The sequence below is a fragment of the Rhipicephalus sanguineus genome, chromosome 9, assembly GCF_013339695.2.
Source record: "Rhipicephalus sanguineus isolate Rsan-2018 chromosome 9, BIME_Rsan_1.4, whole genome shotgun sequence".
In the NCBI taxonomy this organism is placed as follows: Eukaryota; Metazoa; Arthropoda; class Arachnida; order Ixodida; family Ixodidae; genus Rhipicephalus; species Rhipicephalus sanguineus.
The window spans coordinates 66024073-66045353 of NC_051184.2; the positions used below are offsets into that span (position 1 = coordinate 66024073).

The 21281-nt window shown below is 47.1% G+C and overlaps 1 protein-coding gene across 1 annotated transcript in view; it reads left to right on the top strand.

Moving 5' to 3' along the window:
* The first annotated feature begins 3986 nt into the window (after positions 1–3986).
* Positions 3987–21281, top strand: part of LOC119405281 (zinc finger SWIM domain-containing protein 5) — a 54080-nt gene continuing 36785 nt past the window's right edge. Inside the window, exons 1-2 of the mRNA XM_037672098.2 lie at positions 3987–4378; positions 15753–15849. Of these exons, the coding sequence (XP_037528026.1) occupies positions 4012–4378; positions 15753–15849 (464 nt within the window). The 5' untranslated portion in view covers positions 3987–4011. The remainder of the gene's footprint in view (positions 4379–15752; positions 15850–21281) is intronic.

The window sequence follows — 21281 nt, forward strand, 5'->3', positions numbered from 1 at the left end:
AATACGACACTACGGTTCTTCTTAAACAAGGGTTCCCGAACAGACGACGTTGAAGGGCACTTTCATTGTCGTCTGCTAGCCGGCTCCCCAAACGGCGCGGCAGAAAGCCAACTTGTGCCAGAACGGCAGCACAGAGGGATCATATTGTTTACTCCCGACAACGCAGGCAGCCGCCTCTACTTCGCAGGAGTTATATACATTTCTTTCTCGAACTGTCATGGCGGCCGAACGGTGAAAGGAAACGCGCTGTGCGCCACGGGGTCGCAACAAACGTCACGCAAGATTCTGTCCGCTCGCCCCTATGGTATCAGCGTTCAACAAAAGACCGCGGTTGCCCTTGTAACGAAACCGAACGACTGCGCAGAGCGTCGCGTAGCACTCGAGATCCGACCTTGACATGCTGAGCTGTCCTGGCCCGACCTGCTTTTCGGTTTGCGCGCGAGTCCGCGGTGCTTACGGCTAGTTCCGCGGCTAGCTGCCCGCCCTATAGCTAGCCGCTCGAGCAGGAAGCTCTCACTCAAGACGAGAAGTGCGACTGCTTGTGCTCTGCGAATCTTGTTTGCTTTGCCAGCGAGCCTTATTTGCTCCCACGACTGTGTGTTGACTTGCCCCCATACCCTCCGGGCTTTCATATGTCGCCACATTCGTCTGTGGGATCAGCTTTTATCAACTAATACGAGTAAACATCCTGCCACTTTTTCCAACGCCATACAGATTGAGTTCTATGGTAGCTCAGCGCTAAGCTCGCATAAGGTGCGCGTTCGATTCCTGCAGCCAAGGCGACGGGAAATGTGGCAACACCCGTGTATTTAGATTTTCATGTCGACGTTAAAGAACCCCAGGTGGTCAAAATTAATGCCCCCTCCCCCATCCCCCACCCCCAAAACGCTGCGTGTCACAATCATATGATGGTCCTCGCACTTCAAAACACGCAATATTATTTTATTTTATACAGCTCTCGCTATTTTGAATTCGCGTGGAAATCGACAGCTATTTTACGTCATTCCTGTGAGTCACAGAGCCCTCAACAAAAAATATTCACGCGCGTCACAAAGTGAAAATGAGCGAATTAAAGTCACTTAATTCGCTGCAGAAGAGCTTGGAGATTACACGTACACGAATATAGAACGAACGCGTAACGATAGTTCGGCATTGCAAGTTGGGTATATCAAATTATCCCATATATCGAACTACCGTCAGTCAGGCCGTAAGCATGTTCGTAATAACCGGGTTTCTCCCTGGGCTATGTTGTGACCCAATATGCACCGTGTGCCGCATTTCCTTCCGTGAATAGCCACATGGTTCCTGGTTCATATCCGCAGTGGAAGTGCGTTCGGATCCGAACGACTAGGTTTCTCGTTCGCAATGAGGCTGGGAGGCAACAATGAGGCGCGGGGCCATCCCATACAGTAATCGTTGAAAAGCATTTGTGGTGTTCGCGTGCCTTCACTGGAATCGGAAGCGGCGAAAGCGCAACAAACCAGGAAAACAGTCCGTGAAAAAGAGTGCTTGCGGACAAACCATGCAGCAAAACCGTCTTTCAGGTTTTTGCAATTTAGGCGCGTCAATCATGCGCATTACGAATTGACACTTTGCGGAAATCTGTCAATTGGTTTTCCCGCAAGAATCTTGCGAAGGAAAACTCTGAATACTTCTATCGCTTGAAGCGCGTTCACCCCTCCACATCCCAGCGAGAATAAGCTGCGCGAGCACCAGTAGCGTTGCCAGGAAATCTTTTTTTTCTGGAAGGGGGGGGGGGGTTCAACCATACTTCATTATGTTCGTGCGTGCGTTTGTATGTGTGGGTGTATATATACGCAAGCAAAATTGAAATATTTCAGGGTGTTTGAACCCCCCCCCCCCTCCCACCTGCAGTGCATGCAGCATTGCTGAGATTAGCTTTCTGCACTTGATATTTTCTCTTACACCATTCTTTCTGTACAGAGAGAAACGAAAGGAAGGGACGAGCGTTGCATGGAAAAAAATAGTTTGAGCCGCTAGTCTGTTGCTGTTAGCTACGAAAGTAACTTGCTCGCGCGTGCGCGACAACTATTTTGCAAATTGAATTCATTCTCTCAAATTTTCCCGCGCCATCACGAATTCGGCCCGCGCATAAATTGTTAGGACGAACGAATGCACTCCCCTATCGTCGTGCAGGAGCTGCTACCGATGCGAGCGCCTGCAGAAAGAACAAAGCTCTGCAGAGCAAAAATCTCCGGGAGGGAGTAGCCATAGGGGAGCGAAGAAAACGAGCTTTTGAGTCACGCTCTGATGCAAGCCGACCGCCTCTAAGCCGCGCTCACAGAGGGACGCTCTCACATATGAAAGCTTTGTGTTTCGAAACTCGCAGCGTCTTTGTGAATTCAGCTTTAAATAAAGGAGAGCGCCAGAGGTCGCGTAGGCTGATCGCAAGCACGCTTTTGAAACCACCCGGTGCTTTCCAACGAGCCCTGCCAACCTCCAATGCCAAGAGGAAGAAGCAACAACAACAACAACAAAAAAAAAGCGGTGAACACAAAGCTTTCACCCAGCGAAAGGAATGCCGCTGCCCCCGTAGTTCGTGCCTGGTGCCCCCGCGGGTTCCTCTTTCTCACGCGTGACGTCACAATGGCGTCATGGCCGGGGGCGCAAGTGCGCTAGCCACCGCCAGATGGCGCCACCTGCCTCGTTGGGTGGGCGTGCCTGCCAGTGGGCGGGGTCACTTTCAACCCCCCTCCCGCTACAACCGCACGCACACGGAGCGCGTTTTCCAGCGCGCTGACTCCGTGTGCGTGTTACATGTGTGTATATTTATGTGCGTGTGTGTAACATTCGGAGCGGAGACTATTTTTCCTTTTCGCTTTCCGTCGAGGACACGTGCGTGATGCGCGCCTCTTCTTTTCTGGTTTGAGTGGCTACTAATCAAGACGAATTAGGAGAGGAAAGGAGCGCCGCGTTTTTACGGCTTTTCGAGAGCAGACGAAAAAGAAAAGCCCGCGCACGCGCAGTTCCCGGCACTTCTGCCGGCGCGCGGACGGAGAAAATGTCGTCTGCATCAATCACAGATGCCGCTCTTAGGAAACTGTCGCCACCCTTTGAAATCACAGCGACTACAGATATGGTGGGTTCGCTCCCGTGTGTACGTTGTTCGCGAGGAAATCTCGAAAACGAAAATGGGGGCAACGAAGCGCGACGCAGGAAAAAAACGGGGCTACGTCGCGAAAGCACGCTGCCACTAACAACGGCGTCGTCTGCTTGCCTCGCGCTGTACCAGCGAGAGATAGATCCAACGAGAAAACGTTCCCGTGGCCAACTGCGACGAAAATAAGGCGCGAACAACAAAGAGTCGTGCGCGCGTTTATGACGTCCGATCCGCGGAATATACGAGGCGCGGCATGTGCCAACACAGGAGCGATAAATTCCCTCCGAGGCTCTGACGAGGAGCGCGCGAGGTTTCCCCTCATCTCGCGAGCGAGCCAAAAAAGATAGGCCAGCAGGATCAATGTCCAACGACGGAATAACGATTCCAAGCAGCGGCGGGCCGGCAGCGCCGGATCGAAACCCCGAGCCTGGTCCGAGAACAAAAATGCACGCCGCCGCCAAATCAGCAGCGGGGAAAGGGGAGAAGCTAGCGGGGCGATTATCCGAATTAGGCTTCGCTTCGACTCCGTCTCTTAGCATGCCGAGCATCGCTAGGCCTCTCCGGCGAGTTGCCCACGGCGCGGGGCGGAGCTGGAGCCCGCCGTGCTCCCGGAAGGGACATTTCGCTCGGAGCGGGCGCCGAGCTGGCAAAATGACAGCCAAAACTTCACACGCCGCGCCTCACATTTGAATGAAAAACATGTGAATTGCTCCGACTATTCATCCCTTTCCCTCGAGGGGCCCGACGCCGCGACCAATGAGAACAGCGGAGGCCCCCGGCCCCGCGAGTGGGATAGCGAGCCGTGCGTAAATACCACGCAGGTGCTGTATTGTTATTAAACCCCTCGCGCATGCGCACTGCGTCCCCGGCTTATATCAGATGTTTCAAACATGGCGACGGCGCTGAGGCCGTCGTGTTCTTTTGTGGGTGGAAACTGCCTCGCCAAGGGCGACAGATTGTCCAATTTCGAGCCGAAATTGTTCGGACATCGGCAGCCGGAGAGCCTCTTGGACGTGTGTGCAAAAGTGGTGGCGCAGCACATCCCATTCCAGCGCATCGAAGAACGCTACAACAGGATACCTGAGCCCGTGCAACGCAGGATCATCTTCTGGTCGTTTCCCCGCAACGAACGGGATATTTGCATGTACTCGTCGTTATCAAGTGACTCCAATAGTTGTGGTGACTACCAGAAGCTTCCTTTTTACCGTGGCCTCAAGCTGTACGAGGCTGGGTGTGTCGATAACGTGTTGCAAGTAGGTAAGTGCACGCGCTACGGCGCACCGAACAAAGGCCGCTTGCCTAATGGGCTTTTCGGGCCCTGCATGTTTTCACTCGGTTGCCTGCTGCCTCGCTCCAGTGCACTGTGTTGCGAGGTGACTGCGATCGCCGATGCATCGTTCTTAGGCGTAGCCAACGTCTGATGGGTGCTCGCGAGCACCAAAGTAAACAAAAGTGCCGCGGGCATAGGCGTCTTTGATCGAACCAGTCTATGCGGCTGTGAAACCCCTCCGCCCCGGCGGGCTAATTTAATCGTTTCCATTATTGATCACGGCCCGCTTTTTCTTCTCCGGCCTCGTTTGGCCGAGCCCGAAAGTGATCTGACGTACGTCATTCTCGGCTGCCACCGCGAAAAAAAAGTAACTGCGCGTGACCGGATACCGAAGTTTGTTCCAACGACGCGCTCCGTAGGAGTCCCCCGCCGCTCTCACCCCCCGAGGCGTGCTTTATTTTCCCAAGCCACTCGATATCGCTGCTCGAAATGCCTCGGTCAGCGCGATCCGACGCCGCTCCCAGCAAAAACACCGCAGCTTGCATTTTTCTCCTGCATCGTTTTCTCCCCGAAAATGCCGTCCCGTGGTAATTGTCGTCTGCGTCACGGGCGCCGTGTCGCGCCTGCTTGTTTCGGTTTTGCATCGTGTTTATGTTTTCTGGCCGAAGGGGGGCGGCTCGTCGGCGCGTGGGGGAGCCACAGCTTGGCCCCCGCGTTAGGCCTAGGTCGACCTCGGAGGTGTTTCCGTCCGCGCCCTGTGGCGAAACCTCTCGGCACGTAGGCCGTGGGACCGACGTAGAGGAAACCGGCGTTTCGTTTTCTTTTATCGCCTGACCGAGTGCGATTTCGTCGTCGTGGCATCCGGCCGCCGCCGCCTTGTCGGGCGTCGTGTGGGCTCGTATCGCCCCTGCTAGGCCTAACCGTTCCGTATCGACGGCTCATCAAAATGTAAACATGATGAAATCATGCTTTTTTATTCTCGCTTCTCTAAGCGCCGTAGAAGCGCTTTCTTTATGTTCTGGTTTTTTTGTGTGTGTTCGTGCGTGTCTCCGCTGCTTTCTGTAACGCTTTAACACGGAGAAAAAAAGCGCGGGCCAGCTCGCCGTTCGTTTTTCCGACTGCGTCGTCCTCTAGTCCGTCCGCTCGTGCGTTTTTGCAAATAGGTGATCGGTTTAGCCCAGCTTCTGACATTTTGAGCGAACATTCGATCCGGTAGGATTGAACTGCGGGTGTGCCTATTTTAATCTAGTAAATTTTAGTTTTTTTTTTACCCGCACACGTAACGAGCGGCGCGCGTTCTGGGATTCTGTCGTCTGCTACGACGGCGAGGCCTTTCTTTTTCGTCTGCTTTCAACCGGGGCTACTGCCCGCGCCGCTACATTACCTTCGCCGAAATGCAGCTAGCTTCGTTCCTTTTGCATTTTTAATACGATGCGCTAGTGTATGTGCAAGCCCCCGCCGCCTCGCCAACGCTAACTGTGTACACATCGAAAAAAAAGTATATGCGGGTCTCGGGCGCGGATCGAAATCGCGCCATCGCACGCGCTGGTTTTTCCTTTTTGCGCGCTCCTTCGGAAATATGCAACATCCGAGAGAAAAATAACCGCCTCAGGGATCGCACGGGGAGCGTTCGGAATAATCCGGACCTGCAGGAAAGAGACGGGAAATTTTCGCTTTATTCTACGTGTTTATTTCTGGTCTTGCAAGAGTACCTTACGTAACGCGATAAACGTGGCATTCAGACGGGTCTAGTTGCATCGACGGTCGGTACCTTTGCACCGTAGGAGTTTTTTGAGCACTCAGACAGACACGGAGCTCTCTGGTACTGCGCCTAAAAAAATGCGGTCAGCGTTATAAAACGTACTAGATTGTTACTTCTTTGTAGGGATTTCGTGACTTGCATTAGCACTCAACGCTTATGTAGTCGCGTTTGCCGTTAGGCGAAAAGCCCTTGGAAGGGTCTCTGGGTGGGAAGGTTCGGAGGGGTGACAGCGGCTCGGAGGGAAAGGAGCTTGCGTAATGGATTTTTATTGTTATTGGCTTGGCAATCAACGGCTTCTCTTTCCTTCGCCATTTCTCTCTCTCTCACTATCTCATTATCTCGATTTTTTCTCAAGGCTGCCCGTGTGCCCCCTTTCCCAACCCGCTTGTTCGTAGTTGCATGGACTGCTCGTGGAAATTGGTGACGTAAGGAAATAGGAGAAAACGTCTCTCGGCGCAGCATACAACGTCAAAATTGCACCGTTGCGCGCGACGCAATGATTGCCCTGGGGCGCTTTTTTTTTTGCCGGGCTCATTAGCGATGACCTTGGCGTTACGTAATTGTACCCGTTTTTTCAAAATCATAGCGATTGAGAGAACAAAATAACTCGAGAAGAGAACAACCCGTCTTCAGCCGCATAAACGACGTTACACTCGCTTTTTGGAACAACGGGAAATCGCGATGATTCGAAATCGAGCGTATAAGGACGCGGGTACGACTCCGGGCCGCGTTCACACGGGAGATGAATGCAAGCAAGGAAGTTTAAAAAAAAATTCTGGAGTGGAAGCTCTCGCAACGCCTTGCCAGAACAAGTGAAGCCAGCTTTTGCCCACCAAAGAACTCGGAAACATGCTCTTTTCTGGTGGTGCCTACTAAGAGATTAAATGGCTTTGATCTGTTAGTATAAATACTACGTTAATTATAAAATAAAAGATAGTTGTTGCCGACAAAAGTAACCCGTCGAGTGGAGTATTGGCGACTGATCTCCAATAAAATTTGCCATGACTTTGAGGCTTACTGATGAAAACTAGTAACACAAAGACACGCTTGGAGCAGTATCTGACCCGTAAAAGTTGCTATATTAAACACGTCTGGCGTGCGTGGAAAACGCTCGCTTTCCTTCGCCAAACGCCGATGATTTATCGTGCCCCTACTAAGATGGCGGCCGCAGCCGCCATCTTGTGGTGGGCACGGCTTCACTCTTGCGCAATATTCGCCGCTCCAGCAATTTTTTTTAACCTCCTTGAATGCAAGTGCGATCGCGTGCCTTGCGTTTGGTGCGCGTGTCAGAGAGGACAATTGGTACGCGGACGTGAGACCAGTGGCGTAAATCTCGAAAAATCTCAAGGGGGACACGCATCTTGATGTTATGGCGGCCATTTTGTTTTTCATAAAGATTGATTTTATTTTTAATGATTAAAAATTAAAAACGCGTTTTCAAACATTCAAATCAATTAAAAAGAAGAGCGTGGGCTGAGCAGTTGGCAAAGTTGGTTTCTAAGTGTAAATCGTTTAGTATAGGTTCTAGCATATTTCTAGCTAATATGTCTTTCGGTTTAAACCGTCAAATGAAATTTCTAGCACTTTTTTTTTGTTGTTGTTATAAATGCGTAAAGGTACAGCTTTTCTTTGACTTCAGCTCCAATCCCCATTGTGTATAACTGTTAACCTCCCACGATTTATTCCAGAGATCTTTCTTGTAAAATGTGTCTATGTTCAGTGCTTCCTTTTTTTTTTTTTGAGTAACAGTTATAATCGAGCAGTCGCATTCATACTTCATTGTCAGTGGCCTACACCAAATCGTCTACATAAGTAAATAACGGTAGATGATCGGGGATTCTTAATTTTGCGCTTCAAAGCCGAGCATAATAAACATTTGCGGCATTTCAGAAGTCAGCCGTAGCATTTCATAAAGCACAAGCTATATACATTGCCTTTTGAAAGTGAAACCAGTTTTCACTCTAGCATTTCGTTTCTACGCATTGGAAGGCCTATTGTTAACTGTCAGGCAATTCAGAAATGATGTTTGCAAGATGAAGTCCCGGGGAGGGGGGGCACTTGCAAGGGGTGTTCCTCCCAGCCTGAATACAAAAAGGTCAAGACGCCCCCCCCCCTCCCCCCTTCCCTATGATTTATGCCACTGCATAGAGTCCAGTGTACGAAGAAAACAGTAATATCAGAACATAGCTAATAAACCAATCCGTATGACGTGCGTGCCTTGGGATCCAGAGTCTTGGTTTTGACACGTGAAACCCCAGAATTCTTGTTGTTAATACGGCTAAATCAGTTTTGCGGAAGCCTTCGCATATGTTCTAGGAAGGAAGCTAATTTTAGAAGGTTTGGATAAAGTATGATGTTTTGTTAAGCTCTGTGACAAAAAAAAAGAAGAAAAAAAGGCTTCGCGGAACACACCTCGTTCTTGGAAGTGAGTGAAACAACTTTATTCGGTCCACAATAGACGCGAGTAAACTCAACGTCACCCGGCAGTCAATTATTGTTGACAGCTGGCAAATTTCCGTCATCATAAACGTAGTGGTGCTTCGCGGTGTTGTAAATGCGTCATGAAATTTAAATAAGCGACAATATATATATATATGTGTGTGTGTATATATATATATATATATATATATATATATATATATATATATATATATATATATATATATATATATATATATATATATATATATATATATATATGTATATATATATATATATATTTCTTTTCCTTTCTTTTTGGCATTCGGCTCGCTACGTTTCCGTGGTCGTTATCGCGTGTAATGGATATTCCTTGCCACCGACTCTCTTCTAATCAGCCTTGTCAAATCACTCTGATTTCGGCGATAAACGTAGGCGTGTGACGTACTGCCGAACGGGTGACACTCGTTAATACGCTGCACTTTTTTCCTCGAAACGTTTCAATGCTTCATTTCCGCAACATCTTGTTCGCTCTGCACATCTGCACGTGTACTGCACACTACTACGTCTTGCCGAAGCTGCGCTCGCGTTCGAGAAGTCCATCTGTTCGCCGTTTGTACCCGCATAATTTGAGACAGCGGTGTGTGTGTGTGTGTTTGTATATGTGTATATTGCAGCGAGTCCAAACGGCTCGTTGCACGCTGGTGTATACTACATTTAAACTGCATTTGCATGCTACGCAACAGAAAAGGGCTGGGGGGCCGGGGGGGGGGGGGGGGGGGGGGGGGAGGACTGCGCACTTTTGTGGTCACACGAATTGTGCGCCCAATATATTACACTGTATGCAGCATAGCTGGAGGGATGCAAAGTAGTCGTGTCTATGGCCAGACGCGGGAGCCTTTGGCGTAGGCGGGAAAGGGGGGGGGGGGGGGAGGGTCAACCCCCACCCCATCTCTAGAAAACTTACAATGTTGCGTGTGTATACATGCACGCACACATACAAACGCATGAATATACATAAAGATTGGTTGAACCTACCCTACCCTTCCTCCCCCCCCCCCCCCAAAAAAAAAAAAACTACGTCATGACGGAAACGGCAGTGTGTGTGATGGAAATTGGAGACAAGCCTGCAGCCAGGAATTTATTTCGGGGTGGCGGGGGGGGGGGGGGTCACTTGCTGAAAACCTTGACTGTTTGAGAAAAACACATATTTTTATTGTTTATCTTCGTTAAAACAACCCCCTCCATCAAAATTTGAGGGGGCTAACCCCCCCCCCCCCTCCCCTCCCCCCACTCAGCTACGGGCCTCATTGGAGAGCTTAATGATTCTCCTCCTCCCCAAGCTTGATTTAGATGTACAGCAAAGATTTCACGGGACCGGAAAAAATGCCCGAATCAATACACTTTCGTTTTCTTGATGAATACGTAAATCCTAAACTCAATTTGCATAAGAGCAGTGTAGAAGACGCAATTTTCGTCATCCTACGACTTCCAATTCTCATTGCAACCACGGCGCCAGACTCCCGTGTTTAATTAGCCCGAAACGTGCTCTGCTGAGTGCCAGATCTGCATGTGGGCAAAATAGTGGTCACTATAACTGATGAAGATAGCGATGCGGACAGCGCCGCCTCGAGCGTTTCGGCTGTCCGCCAACGCCGTTTTAGCTCAATAGCCTCCGAGATTGAGCGCCGGCGCGCAATCTCGGAGGCCATGTTCGCTCTTTCGTGTCGCACGTTTGCGGCGCTCGGTGCGCTCCCAGCCGTGAAACCTCAGTACTGAAACCTGAGGAAGCGCGTAGCACGGGCACACAGCGATTCCTGTTATCTCACGCAGGATTTCGTAACACCGGCACCGGAGAAGCACCGGTGAGAGGAGAAATCGCGCGCCTGGCGAGGTGGTGGCGCCCTCTCTGGGGCTGTGCGGGTATCAGCGTTCTTAGCGATTTTAAGTTAATCGTTGCGATTACTTCTTGGTTATTTCTGTTAATTATGTTATTTTAGACCTCGTTCGTTTATTTTAACCCGGTTTTGAGCATTGCTAGCCTTGCTTTAGGCCTTTATTGACCATTTGATTGTGAGTGTGATCACACCACACCAAATTGCCAAAGACGCTTCGGAAACATGAAGCTGACACCCGCGCCGCGCAACAGAGGGAGCAAACACCTCGCTAAGTGCGCGATTGCTCCTCCAGGCTCCAACCGGCGCTTCTCCGGCGCCCTCGTCGCTACGCGTGAAGGAGAAAACAACCAGACCGGAACTCGCTGCAGTCGACGCGTATCTCGACCGCCGTAACCATAGGCGTGCGCAGGGTCCCCCATCAGGGGGGGGGGGGGCGAATGTTCATCACAGCCCCCCCTCCTATTAAGTCAATGTACGAGGCAGATTTTGCGTCCCCCCCCCCTAGGTGATGAGGGGGGCGGCTCCGCCCCCCCCCCTTTGCGCACGCCTATGGCCGTAACAAGCAGGAAGTCGACAAAGTGCAGCAAAAAGTAGCTTGCATTGTCGCACGCCGAGTTTTCGAAACTCCCTAACAAGATTCTAATATACTCGCGCCGGGGAAACCGTACATGCTTACCTCGAAAATTGACGTCACCGATGGTTTGCTAAGCGGAGCATGTGGGAACTCTACGAACGGGAATCGCTGGGTGTCTGTGCTACCTAGTTCCTGAGGTTTCCCCGTAGCGGAGCTGCATTTAGCGCAGGATTTAGAGCTACACCAATCGCTACACAACGTTCCGTGGTGCATAGCTGGGCTATAGGCACAACCTGCCTACAGACATTCGTTTCTTCTCAGCACAGACACCTTCGCTTTAATAAAATGAAGCACGGCACGTGTCCCGCTGCATATATGCAGGGCTTCGCGTGCAGTGAAATGTTGAACGTGAATTATGAGGCGCACAGAATAAGCTGTAGACATATCAGTACTCTGTAACAATGGACGAGCTACTTAATAGATACAAAACAATGCTGCACGCAAGAACGTAAGAATTCAAATAATGCGTTGAATACGTGATTGATTGCCTCCTGTTGGGTGTGACAGATTACTATAGTTGTGGACACAAAGGAGAAGGACGATTTTTCTCGTATCAGTACGTTGCCTTTTGACAGTTACCAAAACCGCCGCTCTTTGCCTTGAGAACACGTTTTGCGAAGCGATAAAGCGCACAAAAAAAAAATAAAAGAAAAATGTGGCGACGTCGCCTTGAGGTTCGCGCACCAACTTGCCATGACATCATAGATTTCGACAACGCATCGTCAGGCCTACACATAATATTAACGCGAGAGCGGTAAAGAGCTCGTTCCGAAGAAATTCCGGCGTCGGTGTCTTTGGTTGTGAGCGAAAAGTCGCGATAGATGCAATAATAAAAAAATCTTCGGTCCGTGGTAGAATCGAACCTACTAGTTGTTCTGCCTGACAAGCAGTGCCACGCCAGTGCTTGAAACTGCTTCGTAAAAGAACTGTATAATAATGTCATGTAGTTTAACGCATGTAATATTCCGTGACGGAATCGTATAATCTCGCCAGGCGTCATCGCGCAAAGAGTGGATGGTTTACAGCTGCCCACCCATTACAAGCTGCGCAGGTGCGCGTGGCACTTTACGGCAGCTGTGCAGGTGCACTTGGGGGGGGGGGGGGGATGTGTCCCGTTTGCACACAAACACCCATGCCGAAGCCCATGTTTGGACGTTATTGTAGAGGTTCGGTTCGTATATATTTATGTCCAATGAAATCTCAAGAGTTAATAGCTGAAGCTGGCGAGGTTCCATCAGGTTTGCCATTTTCCTTCTTCACTTTGTCTCGGTGCAGTAATCAACTCGTGCCTCGACCAAGGCGATGATGATTCCTTTTCCCCCCTTTTTCCCTCGCTCACCGTCTGGGCCTCCCAGAATGCGCAGTTTGCGTCCTGATAAAAGCAATCGCCCGTGACGTGCGTGAGTACACGTAGTCGCCTATGGGTGGAAATATAATGGGCGTTCTCTCGTGGGAACGCGTACGCTGCTATCATTTGCTAGGCGCGCCTCCGAGAGTCTGATTCCCAGCTGTGTGCTTTGCGTGGGTTAGCTTGCTAGTCTGTGCACATCAGCGAATTACTCTTTTTTTTTTTTCAACAATAAAGGCGCGGCGATATATATAGTGACGATAGCCCGAGCCCGCCAGTGAGGTGGTTCGCTATTTATATTTCCCGATGACCTTGCGTTGCTCTTGCTGTTCGGTACCAAACATATCTCATATGCGCGGTCATTGTCAAGGTCAACGTACGCTCAGTAGAAGGCATAACTGCATCGCTGATCGAAAGCGGCATTATGGCAAAGCGGTAAAATATTTACAGCGGAACTGTTATGTTTTTCGTTACGCCGTTACGCGTTCTCATAAATTATCATCATCATGAATAGGCCCTACTTTCCTAGCGCGTGCGACTCAATAACTCTTCCGCCGCGCTCTCTCTTTCTCCTCTTCTTCATCTTCCGCTTCGCTCCCCGAACATGTGCGCCTGGCGCGCGCTCTCCCGCAGCGCCGATTGGTCCTGCGATTGGATTGGATTGGATTGGATAAACTTTTATTTGGTCCTCCAAAACACAATCGTAAACTGTTGCGCGGAAAGACGTAGACGGGGAACACAAAAGACACACACGGAGCGCTCACACATGTGCGCTCCGTGTGTGTCTTTTGTGTTCCCCGTCTACGTCTTTCCGCGCAACAGTTTACGATTATGACAAACCAACAAGGCCAAGTCGACACCATCCAAAACACAGATCACTGTGTCGCAGGCCGCATGGCGGGCCGCTCCCACGTGGGGACCGAGAGGCCGAGCGCTGCCCTGCGAGGGGTGCGATAATGCGGAAACTCAGATGTACGAGAGAACGAGTACAGAGAGAGAAATTCTTGGCGAAAAAAAAAAGTTTCTTGATCAACGTACGCATCTGCGCATGATGAACACATAGGCGGTGGCGAGGTCATCGCGCCTTCAAAATGGAAAGATGCTATTACCAGCTCCGGACTCGAAGCACAACTATGGGAGTCCAACGGGCCCGCGACGCAGCAGAGACTTGGTCTTTCTGTTCCGACGTGGGAGCGGTCCGCAACGTGCTAGGGCGTGTTCCGAGGGACCGAAGTAAAGTTTATTCATCCATAATCCATCAACGTACGCATGATCAACGAACCCGCGTGCACACGTTCTGAAGGCAAGCATCATAACCACTCGGCTATCCAGGCACGCTATTAGAGCAAAACATAGCCTTGTATAGAATAGCAAAGGTGCCACGGGAAAGAGAATTGAGGGAGAGGAGGATAGAAGTAGGGGAGAGAGTAAAGTGAAGCTTAGAAAGAAAAAGAGAGAAAGGGAACAAAGAGAGAGCATAAAAGAGAGAAAGATATAGAGATAGAAAGAAAGAGGAAGCAAGAAATAGAGAAAGAAATACATATACGGAGAAAGAAAGAAATGGACAGAGACGAAAAAAGACAGAAAAACTAGAGAGAAAATAGAAAAGGATAGAGATGAAGAAAGAAAAATTAAAATAAAGAGAAACAAAGAAGGCTGCCCAGCTCCGCACTTCCTTCTGGCTTGGCACCACTAGTACGAAGATGCCTTAATTCTTTGTGCTGATGAATATTTTTTTCAGACTCTTCTTTCCTAATTTTTTCGCAAGAAATGAGTTATACTGACGTACGGAATGAATGCCGAACTTAACTTTTTAAAAAAATTATCGCTGCAACCCCCCAGCTCCGGTGCGTTAGCGTGGCATTATGTATTGTGAAGTTTATTTCTTCTCTCATATTCGTACCATTAGGAAAAATGGCAACAGTATTCTAAACTGCTTAGGTTTAATCTATGATGTGTTTAGAATACATTTTAGTCCACCTGTTGGGACATACACTCTTCCATAGATATGAAGAGACACTGTCAAAATTGATGACGCCTTTATTAAATGGAGCGGCAAGTTCAACGCGGTGTAACCACCAGTTGTCTTGCGAGTGGGTCTTTTTGGGCGTATATCAAACTGCTTATCAGTGTAACTGTGTTTTCTGTTTTTTCCATGAAGAAAAATAAAATAGGAGGGATCATTACGTCGCATAGCCCCCCTTTATCAACGCAATCTGCCTTTCACATTTTCCTGTGCTGTCCTCTGCTGTTTTGGTAGGGTACGAGACAACCAGTATGGCCAGAACTCCGAGAGCCCAAGGCGTCTTGCGACTTTTCCGTTAGCGGAAGGGTGCATACACCGTGGCATTGTGAAAAAGACAGATTAAGTAAATCTGCAGGCGTGTTAGCGATGATGTGACTAGTGTAGGCATATGCAGGGTTCTCTATTAGGGGAAACCATGAGAGGGACCCAAGTTTCACCGCAGCGCCTACGTCCGTCCGCCCCCCCCCCCCCCCCAGCAGTGGTCGAGTCCGAGAGAAAACAACCTTCATAATGGATGCAAAAACGAAGCGATGGCGTGCTGCTCACAGCGGTGTAAAGGCGGGGATGTAAACAGTCCCTGGAATGCCATATCAAGGATCCTAAGCCCGTTATCATAAAAAAACCTGCATACCCTGCACTTTAACCCAATGCAGTCCGACACCCTTTCCAACCTTTGGTCCATTCTGGTCCGAAAGTAATGACTCTAAGCTCAACTAAAAGAAGTTTACTTACTCTTTTCATAATGTAGTGAGAAAACACATGCCTGAATCGATCGCGAAATATCTTTTCCAACCGTGCCCAACCACGGAATGCTGCGGCCATGTTGCATTGTTGGGCGGGTGCAACAACAGACTGCATAGGTTTAAACAGTGACTGGGCAAGTCCGACTGATTAAGGGTATAGGGTAGGTTTGGCGACCCCCATAGCTGATGGGGGTGGGGGGTTCTCTCCGCCCCCCCCCCCCCCCCCGCCCGCTCTCCTTTGTGCACGATTATGATGACTGGCCTTTCCCTGTGGGGGAAGAATATGATGTGCACTCCCTGACAAAGTATCCTATACATGTGAAATAGCCCTCTCTTTCTCATTGCACAAATCGGGATTAACGGGGCTAGTCTGGCATACCCGCTGGGATCTCCATGTACACATGCATCAGTGAAAACAGACAAACGACATATTGTACTGGCAGCACAAATTTACCGATGTCACTGCTGTACCAGTGGTGTTTTGTTTTCGTGCCTTTAACCAATGCTGCCCTTTCCGTCGGGGGTCTTGCAGGTTTTCACTTGAGTGGCAGTGTGACGCCCACCGCCCCCGGAACGGGATACCCCGCCGAACCCGAGAAGAAGTTCCGCATTTCCATCAGCTTCGATAGGTGAGGTTTCCTTGCAGAGTTTGCCATTGTGTTCTTATATCACTCCAAGTTTGAACAGCGCTATTGAACGCGGACAGAGTAGAACATGCACACATACACACAGCGCTTACTTTCAACTGGGAATGTTTATTTTCATATGCATGTGGCTCACATATATACATACGCGAGCAGGTGAACACAACCTCCTCACGTATATACATATATATATATATATATATATATATATATATACACATTCACCTACTCGCGTATGTATATATATGCGCTACGTGCATATGAAAATAAACATTTCCAGTTGAAAGTCAGCGCTGTGTGTGTGTGTGTGTGCATGTTCTACTCTGTCCTCGTTCAATCGCGCCGTTCAAACTTAGCATGATAAACCAACCAGCCCGCCAACTCACTTCGGCTTATATCACTTTTGGAGATGGAAGTTTCGTCAAGCCACAGTATAGTGGCCTTTTTTTCTTTCATACTCTGTAAAACTCAAGGCATACTTGGAATGACCTTATGCCGCACAACAATAATCTTCATCCATCTTGCCTGCGTTGTCAACATGCATCAGGTACTTTACCGTGTGCGCTAGGAGCGGGACGTAGCATTCTTGATAGCAAAGTAGGGAACGCCCAGTTTTTCAGAAAGGTAGTGCAGGCAAGCTAGATTACTGTTATTGCTGCATGGCAGAAAGACACCCTGAATACGCCTTTCTGGTTCTGCCAGATTTTCCAGTTCTGCTTGCAATGAGCGGATTTGGACGTTTTTTTTCACTGAGTCACTTGTTGTGGTTTTTGGGCTTATTCACATATGTCCTGCAAATACAGTTACTTAAATACATTACTGATACATCGCTGAGGTAAATAAGTTCACTGATAGCGCTTTTGTCGATGACTTTGTATAGTTGAGCATGCCACTAAAACATGCGTAGAAGTAGTCAACAAGTAACATTATTGACACATTGGCAAACGCACAATGAACAGAGCAGAGACTACCATGGAGACTATGTTAAAAAGTAAATATGTGCTTTTGTTCATAGTTGCGCATATTTTTGCTGTAAGAATTTATTAATGTTATTTTTTTACTTCCTTTCGTACTTGAGCAACTTCTTTACTACATTTAAAAAAAAAATTCAAGAGTGCGAACATTTATTAAATTCCTGCTTTTTTTGGGTTTCTTCACAAAAGCCACGCCGCTTTTTTTGGGGCTTCTTTAGGAATGATTATTCGCTTATTAGCCTGGCAGCACCTGGCAACTCTGCTCCTCAGCCATGTGATGTAGCACAGGTGCTTAACAAATGCAAGCCTTGGACTCTGCAGCGGGTTCTAAAATAGAGAATGTTGCCCACATTTTCATTTTGTTTGTGCAAATTGAGAGTAACATGGAGGCATGCATATTCTGGCATGCTTGGTCAAAATGGAGGAGCAAGTACACGCTTGCATTTTGACTCACTAACGATGACTTGCGTTCACTCTTTTAGTGCTGAATAAAAATAAGGACGTAAAAGAATGGCACGGACACAATGCTCTTATTGTGGGCTAAAAAAAAGTGAACATGGATTACCAACATGCCCAAGCATACGGGCTTTCAAATTATTTATGTGTTTTAAAAGCGAAGCTCTGCAAGCTTTTCGTTGCACCAAGTAGTGCAAACAGAAACTATATAGTCATGAATCGGCACGTCTTCTCTTCGTCCTCTTCTTCCTCTCAGTGCTCTTCTTGATCTTCTGCTTGGCTCCCAAAACACATACGCCGATTTGTCCGGCATGAGATGGAATAACTCTGATGGGTGAGAGAACGAGTACAGAGAGAGAGCGAAAGAAAGAGAGAAATTCTTGGCGAGAAAAATTTCCTGGCGAGGCGGGATTCGAACCCACGTAAGGCGAGTGTCCTGACCACTCGGCTATCCAAGCACGCTAGTCGAGCATAGCATAGCCTACAGCAAGGTGGAGGTGAAGGAAAGTGAGAGTGAGGAGGAGGGAGAGATTAAAGCATAGCATAAAAAGAAAGAGAGAAATAGAGAGAAAGGAAGAGAAGAAAGAGAGAGAGAAAGAAAGAAGGGCAAGAAAGGGGAATATAGCAAAAACGAGGAAGACAAAGAAATACATGAAGGGAGAAAGAAAGAAATGGAAATAAACAGAGACAAAGAAGGTGTAGAAAAGACATGGAGATGAGAAAAAAAAGAAACAGAGGAAGAAAAAAAGAGAAGAGTAAAGACAAACAAAGAAGGCCGTGCAGCTCTGCACTTCCTTCAGGCTTGGCACCCGCAGTGCGAGGCTACCTTGATTTTTTTTACGCTCTAAAACATTACAGTCTTTATGGTGATGCGAATCGCCATTTGTGAGATTGAATCGAATACGAAATAAACGGTGCCATAAGCAAATTGAATTGAGTACGCTTCGAATAGTTTTCGAATATTGAACAGCCGTATTGACACTTGAGGCAATATGACGTTCACATCTCGGCGTTCATAACTGCAGCATTGAAACTGAAAATCTGGCATCAGGAATGAGTAAGTTTATTGTTTTAATGCATAGAACTAATCACAGAGTGTGAACGATTGCTATATATTCAACAAAGTCCAGCTCTCTGAGCAATGTATGTAGTCTAATGCACTAAGCAAGCTGTCATGCTTTATGCCTTTAATATATACATCCAAGGATGAAGTCTATAGTTGTGTTTTTGCGCCAATCTCGTAATTATTTGAATGCTGTTACCATCGAAAAAATAAACTATTTGAAGAAATATTCTTGACGAATAGCAGCTATTCAATTTGAATACCGCATCGAGTAGGTTGTTACTCATTTGCACATTAGAATATTTTTGATATTCACACACTCCTATCTGCTTTGCCTTCTTTCAAGTGACACACATTTGAAATGTTCTGTAGCACTTACACAAAGGTTGGCTGTCACGTCCTTTTCCAAGCAATATCCAGCAGGAACTTAGCTAAGTTGACGTACAGTCTTGAAAATAACCACTATGGGTTACAAGGCAGAAAAAAAGACAGAAAAAAATGACCCCGCTCTTTGTCTATTCTGCTCATCTGTATTAACCCTTTGTGAGGCACCACCTTTAAACTAAAAATTTTTTTATTAAAATCTGCAGAGAAACGTTTAAGATGACTTAAGAAAATGTTTGACACCATTTTCAAGAAAGTCAGCAGAATAGATTCTGAGAAGAAAGTTGGACATATATGCACCACTGCCTTCAGGTGGTACCAAAAGAAAAAAAGTTCTGAACAGAAATGTTATTTACAAATTTAATGCGGCTGTTTACTTTTAGAATTGTTTTAAGGCGGTAGGCCACTTCAAAAGTCAATATTTTTTCGTGAGGTCGATTTTTAGTTTTTTTATTTTTGTGCACGCCCAAACATTAAAAAAATATGTTGCAACAAAAATTATCCTTCTATCATCATTTGGTTCCGAGTTTCAGCAAGTTTTCCATACCCTATGCTCGAATAGCGAAACCGAAACCACATTGCGTTGGTTTTGAAAGCAAGTGTTCGTTTGTCTATATTAATGATATTCAATACACTTTATAAATTTTATTTTGACTGTTACATAAGAGGATGCCATTCACTATAACTTTGTGTCTCTAATTGCTTTTAAATCTCTAAAAACAGCCATAAGGGGGACACGCACCTTTTGCAAGCTCTGAAATCTTTGTTTACGTTTTTCTCAAAATAAGAATTTCCTCCAAGTCATGTGATGCAAACTTTCATAACTTTTTTCTTAGTGTGTATTTTGAACTGAAATTTTGTACACTAGATTACAACATATATATCTATGCTGTGAACTAGAATAAAAGAAATGGATGAAATATTCTTGAATTCACAGCTGATTTTTCAAACAGGTTCAGTCTAAATTGGCTCTTTTTCCCCGTCTTTTTTGTTTTTTTAACATTACTTCCTTGATATTTACTGCATTATATTTATCCTAGTTCATTGCATAGCTCCAACCTTTAGTTACACAAATGCCAAAGCTTTGCTGAATGAAGCCACCCATTAGTCACTTATCACGGCTGGCATGACTACCACTTTTAAGGCAATTTTTGACAAAGATTACCTTCCTATAAATAAATAATGAATTTTTTGCACTACAAACGGCTGGGTGAGTTAAATAAGACATGCTTGTTTTGAAGAAAAAGTTATTTCAATGCTGGCTGCTCTTAAAAATTTTTTTTTCTTTTGAGTGGCCTACCACCTTAAGCATTCAATGCACAGCGGAACTTGGCACTTGCTGCACAGATAGCTACTGTGCATTTATGACTAGCACACGCAAAGGTGACCTGCGACATGTGTGCATCAGCCAACGCGATTTCGTGACTACAGTAATAAGGTGCACCTAAAACGGACTGCAATAGACGCTGCTCGTTCAAATAAAAGCTCCGCTACAATAAAAGTGGAAATGCTGCCTATGTGCAACTGTACCAGCGCGATAGTTGCCCTATTAGGGCTAGCATCATCAGCCACAATCAAACCCAAAAATGGTTTGTTGAAGAAAACTGAATAACAAGGGCAGCAAACATTTCTGTGTTGCAAGTGAATCGCTAGGTTCTGTTTAGTAAGTGGGTAAAATGGGATATTTCACAGGCATGTTGAAGCGATGTCTTCAAGGCGCTCATTTAGGCCACTGCAGCGGATAGCGAGCAGTAATCAAGGCACGTGCAAAATCCAATTTACTATCTGCGCCACATGTCGTCGCGAAGTAAAAACTTAAAATAGCCTTCTTCTATACCTCTGTAGATGGTACCAACGGTAATAGCGGCGCCAATTCTGGCCATTTTTTTTATTATGGGTGTTTCAAATGCAGTGAAAAAGTACACATTTGTACCGCTGTCCTACAAAGGGCTAAGCGCCGATCCAAGGCAGTGGTAACATTTATTCTTACTGTCTCTATGCTATGACTTCTTGGCCTTACTTTTGTTTAGTGTTGACATTACCTATCAGAGATCATGCAGAATGGGCATGCTGTTTCTAAAAGTGCAGCCCAGCTCCAAGTCAGCAACCATTTTTCATCTGCAATGCACACATATATTTTCACAGCCACGTGTAAAACATTGCTGGCTTTTGTCGCGACTGATTCTTAGTAAAACGCCACCCTTAACATTTCTTCAAGCCTGTTTAGAAAGGGTAAGGAATTGCTTCGTAAACTGTTGGGGGCAGCGAAATTCTTTTCCCCCTTTTTAGATCTTCAAACATCTTTCTTCTTTTCGCCTTAAGCAGATGCTCTTTGTTTGCCAAGCAACCTTTCTGTTCCTCGATGCAGTTACATTTTCATGCTGTCGTAAAGTTGTAGATTGTATTCTTGTTCCTGGTATGTTGTCCTAATGCACATGCTGAGGTTCTTATCTGGAATCTGCTCGCGAGCTTAATGCCAGAAATTCCTGTCCGAAAAGAGTGCTGTGGGGTGCTTGGGGCAATATCTAAGCATTTTTTTG